Here is a 4,692-nt window from a genome sequence, read left to right as displayed (position 1 = left end):
GCTGGTTCAGCCCAGTACCCAGCACGCAGTAGGTGCTCTGTTGACAGCCTGCAGAGTCCAGCAGCTGGCCCCAGAGGCATGGGACATGAGGAGGCCAGGCTCCATGGCCTTTGAGAAAGCACACTACACTTTCCACAATCCAAAACAAAAGCTCATTAAAAAAAACCCACCACTCAGAGGCAGCTAGGTGGTGCAGTGAATAGAGCACCAGCCCTGGAGTCAGGAGGACCCGAGTTCAAATCCGGCCTCACACGCTTAACACAAAAATTAGCCGTATGACCTTGGGCAAGTCACTTAAACCCAGCTGCCCTACCTTCCCCCCTCCAAAAAAGCAAAAAAAAAAAAATCCACCACCGATTTTTCCGGGACGTTTAGCAGTCATGAATGGTAGAAGTGCCTCGTGCCCCCAGGAATCAAACGGCCTTATGCAGAATGAGTTGGCTGCCCTGCTGTAGTTGTGGACCCAAGGGTGGAAGACCCCAGGGCAGCCCGAGTGGCCAGGCCCATGCCCTGGAGTTGGGGAATGTAGCTTCTCCCCTGCTGCCTCAAAGAAGGAAATCCAGGGGACACAGCAGAGAATACATTTTTTATTTGACACAGGAAGGTAGGAAGGTGGACAGACTCAGAAAGGGAGAGGGTGGCTGGGCTGAGGCAGGCAAGGGCATCAGGGCAGCCTGGCACTAGCCTCGCTCACAGATGACCTCCACCACACTGGGCTCCATGGGCACAGGGTCAAGGCAGCGCAGGGCAGCAGAGGCCACCACCTCGTCCAGCAGCAGGTGGACAAGCTCCTCATCAGCCACGAAGCGCCACAGGTAAAGCTGGAGAAAGTGGCAGTCCACTTGGACCTGCTGGAGGCCATAGCGGCCAAAGGTCCTCAGCCGCACACACTCCAGCAGCGTCTTCAGGCTGATCTTGATGATGCCTGTGAGGACAGACACCTGTGGAAGCGGAAGAGGCGGCACGGACAGGGTCAGTGTGGACACGGTAAAGGGAGGAAAGGGGATGGTGCGGGCAGGGTCAGTGTGGACACTGCCAGGCACAGTGTCAGGGGTGAGGGGACATGGCATGGACAAAGTCAGTATGGACCCTGCAGGGGGCTGGAATGGGGTACACAGGGTCAATGTAGATGCTGGGAATAGGACAGAGTCAGCACAAACTTCTGAGAGGGGAGGGCAGACTACTAAGGAGAGGGTTCTCTGGGCTGCTCCTTGGCATCCACCGGGGGTGGAAGGGGCAGGAGAAGGGGGAGGAGGGCTCCTCTCAGACCTTGTTGAATTCCACGGGGCTGAACACATCGATGCGCTCCGAGAACAGCTTCTGAATGTTGCTCAGAAGATTGGTGTCCATCGGGGCACTAGGCGGGGAGGGCAGGAGTGAGCCCCCGGGGTTCCAGGGCCCAAGTAACCCCCCTCCCTGAGCTCACCAGGCCTCACCTAGGGGTGTAGCTGGGGGCATAGCGTCCCTGCTGCCGGGAACTGCTGTACACGGAGAAGGTCCTCTTACTGGAGTCACTGCTCTGGGCCTTGCGCACGCCCTCCTCATATAGAAGCCCTACCTATGGGACATGGTGGGCTGGTGGGGGCCGGGGGCTGTCCTGTGCCTAAGCAGGGCTGCCCCGCCCCCCAAGCACCAGTTTCTCTTTTAAAGCAGAGGATGCCAGCAGGCAGGTGAAGCACAGGACAGGGACAGAAGCCCTGGAGCGTCCAGGGGACAAGGGTCCTCCTCCACCCCCTGCCCCAGCACCTGCACATCAATGGCAGTCGTGTCCTCCACCACGCGCTTCATGACAGCCCGCACGTTGCGCGGCTCTAGTGTAGTGAGCCAGTCGCGGGTCTCCACGCTCTTGCGGAGCATCTGGGACACGACCAGCCCCTGCACCTTCACATAGTGGGTCAGCAGCCTACGCGCTGTCTCTCTGGCCTCCGCACACAGGGTGCTCACTGGGGTCACAGGGGAACGGTCCTGGGGAGGGGACATGGAGCAGGGAAGGGGCCCGTTAGAATGTCCGGGGCTGGGGGCAGAGGGCAGGAGCCTGCTGAGTCTGCTGGGCCTCAGGGCTCCTGATGGCATGGCAAGTGCATGAGCCTGGAGTCAAGATCGGGGTTCAAATCCTGACAGTCCCTGGCTGCCATGATCCATGGGACCACAGGAAATGTCCCTAAGCTGTCTAGGCCCCAGTTTCCTCTGACCTTAAATGAAGGGACTACACCACATGACCTCTGGGGCCCCATCCTATGATGCTGACCTGAGGCCCAAACGACGGACTGACAAGAGGGCAAAGGCAGAGCCCACCCAGGGGACTCAGGTTCAAATCCTGGCTCTGACACTTCCTAGGAAGTGCTTTCTCCTCAGCCTCAGTTTCCTCAAGTACCAATGGGGCCAACACCCCCTGACCCTTCACAGGGTGTCATGACGGTGTCTACAGAGAACACCAAAGCTGAGGAGACCTCTAGGCTGTCACCTGCCCGAGAAACTGCTCGTCAGTGAGAGTGAGGATGTAGGAGATGGTGGAGGTCTCGTAGTCCAGGCAGAGGCGGGAGAGTAGCAGAAGCAGGGCCGGGGGCGTGGCCCCCCCCTTCTCTCCTGGGCTGTCACAGAAGCCCCTCGCTGTCTGGCACATGGAGCGGATGAAGCCGACAATGAGGCCCTCACGGACGCCCTGGCTGCAGAACTCGCCCTGCAAGGAGACACAGGAGAAGGTCGGTGGGTCACCTGGGGGCAGCAGGGGGCGGAGCAGGCCCAGTGAGGTCTAGGCAGGAGAGAAGGGAGGATCGGAGGCAAGACCAGGGACAGAAGAGGCTCAGGACACTCTCTCTGATCCTCCTTTCTCCAGGAGGATGGTGTCAGGTCAGAGAGACCTTGGACCCCACAGAGCCCAGACACGGGCAGGATTTAACCCACCCCATGGACTCTCTGGCCCCCACAGGGCCCAACTGATGACCCTGGGCTCACCAACCTCCCACATTCTGAAATGGCTTCCCTGTAGATGGGAAAGGCTGGCCCCTCACCCTAAAGTAGGCCTTGTTGGAGAAGGACACGTCCTTCGAAGTGAAGAGATGCACAGCAGCCAGGGAGGCCTTGATGTGACCCAGGATGGCCCCCGACACTGAGGCCAGGAGCTCCCCCAGGCCCGGGCCCTCCTTGCCCCCCAGCCGGGGGGCAGCCAGGGCCTGGCGCACATCTGTCAGGCAGCCTGAGAAGGCGGCACACAGGCCCTGCAGGTGTTGGCCCAGCCGCTCCCGGGCCGCCCGCTCCACAATCTCAGTGGCCCCCTCTGTCAGCCCTGCTGCTGGTAGCATAGTGCCCGGGGCCCGCAGGCGTCGGTGAAAACGATCCAGGGCCCGTACTAAGAGCGAATTGTCCCCACTTCCCTGCTCTTGCGCCAACCGCCTCTCCACGAGAGCAAAGTAGCGGCTGCCCAGGTCCCGGGCAAAGGCCACCAGCTTCTCCACGCCCGCCGGTCCCTGGGCAGAGAAGAGCTCCTGATAGGATGCCACCACTTGGCAAAGCCCACTCACAAAGCCGCTGCCACCACGGTCAGTGAACTCTAGCACGTCGGGGGCTGGCGGTGAGGGGCCCAGCTCGGCCTCCAGGCTGCCCAGCTCGCCTTCGAGGCGCCCCCGGGCATGGGCCAGGAACTCGTCACACAGCTCCTCGGCTGGCTCCCCCAAAGCCAGAAGCAATTCCACGCACTCGGCCAGTTCTGGGGCCCCCGCCCCACCATCCCTGTTGGGGGGAGACAGAGGTGAGCCCTGGCTGGGGCAGGGGCCAGGAGGGAGACAGCCCCATGTGGGGACAGCCTAGTGGGGGAAATTAATGGTAAGGGAATTTGAAGATCTTCCCTGCCCCTTAATGGGCCTCGAGTGGAAGCCAACAGGTGGGGCGAGGCTTGTTTTCTGTTACTTTCAATTAGACAGTGGCTCACAAAGGTTGTGATGTCCTCTGACCCTGAAGAAGGGTATACATCCTCTGAGGGGAGGCTTTGCTTTGGGGCTCACTTATGGGAGGAGTTGTGTGATTTGCCGAGATGAGACTCTGGGCAGCTGTTGAGTCCCCCGGCTTTGAAAACCCAGATGCTGGTGCTTCTCTCTCTGGTAACTACGTATGTATATAATGGTCAGACGACTAGAAGCCCTGTCTGTCGGTCTGCTGAACTGTATTATTCTCTCTGTCTATATTTTTTGTTCGCTTGTAATTTCTGTTTGCCTTTTTTGAAGGGCAGGGTGCTGACTTATCCCCCGGAAGTGAATGATACCCATGTATGTGTATAAATACATGTATATATTTGATTAAAGATGACTGACTGCCTTTCAAGTTGCTTCCCTTCAATAAAGCAGCCATCCTGGGTACACTTGGGTGCTTCTGTGGCAGGGAAGGAGAGTGGGAGCGGGGGCAGGGCCGCCAGGTACCTGAACTTGTGGCGCAGCTGCTGGGCCAGGCGGGCAGTGATGAGTTGGCAGTCATCCTGGATGGCGCGGAAGGAGGGCAGGTGCTGGTACTGCTGTAGCACAGCCCGGGCCCGGCCCTGGTAGCGCACGGCCTGCCCGTAGGCGCCCAGCTCCACGCACTTGGTGAGGCGGGAAGGCAGCTCGAAGAGGAACTGAAGCTTCCTCAGCAAGGCGTGGACCCCTGCAAGTGAGCAAGGAGGGGGCTGTTGGCAGGGCCACGGCCCCCCCCCCCCCCCCCCCC

General features: G+C 59.9%; 1 protein-coding gene across 1 annotated transcript in view; it reads right to left on the bottom strand.

Moving 5' to 3' along the window:
• Nucleotides 1-567: 567 nt before the first annotated feature.
• VPS51 (VPS51 subunit of GARP complex) overlaps nt 568-4,692 on the bottom strand; it is a 5,130-nt gene continuing 1,005 nt past the window's right edge. Inside the window, exons 4-10 of the mRNA XM_069066338.1 lie at nt 4,413-4,632; nt 3,012-3,729; nt 2,465-2,680; nt 1,747-1,965; nt 1,437-1,558; nt 1,270-1,357; nt 568-941 (exon numbers count right to left, since the gene is read on the bottom strand). Of these exons, the coding sequence (XP_068922439.1) occupies nt 681-941; nt 1,270-1,357; nt 1,437-1,558; nt 1,747-1,965; nt 2,465-2,680; nt 3,012-3,729; nt 4,413-4,632 (1,844 nt within the window). The 3' untranslated portion in view covers nt 568-680. The remainder of the gene's footprint in view (nt 942-1,269; nt 1,358-1,436; nt 1,559-1,746; nt 1,966-2,464; nt 2,681-3,011; nt 3,730-4,412; nt 4,633-4,692) is intronic.

The sequence above is a fragment of the Petaurus breviceps genome, unplaced genomic scaffold (genome assembly GCF_028583685.1).
Source record: "Petaurus breviceps papuanus isolate PSGF00001 unplaced genomic scaffold, PetGlider_PUasm1.0 90721, whole genome shotgun sequence".
NCBI lineage: Eukaryota > Metazoa > Chordata > Mammalia > Diprotodontia > Petauridae > Petaurus > Petaurus breviceps.
The sequence above is the reverse complement of the archived record's forward strand: the minus strand, read 5'-3'. Positions and strand labels throughout refer to the sequence as shown.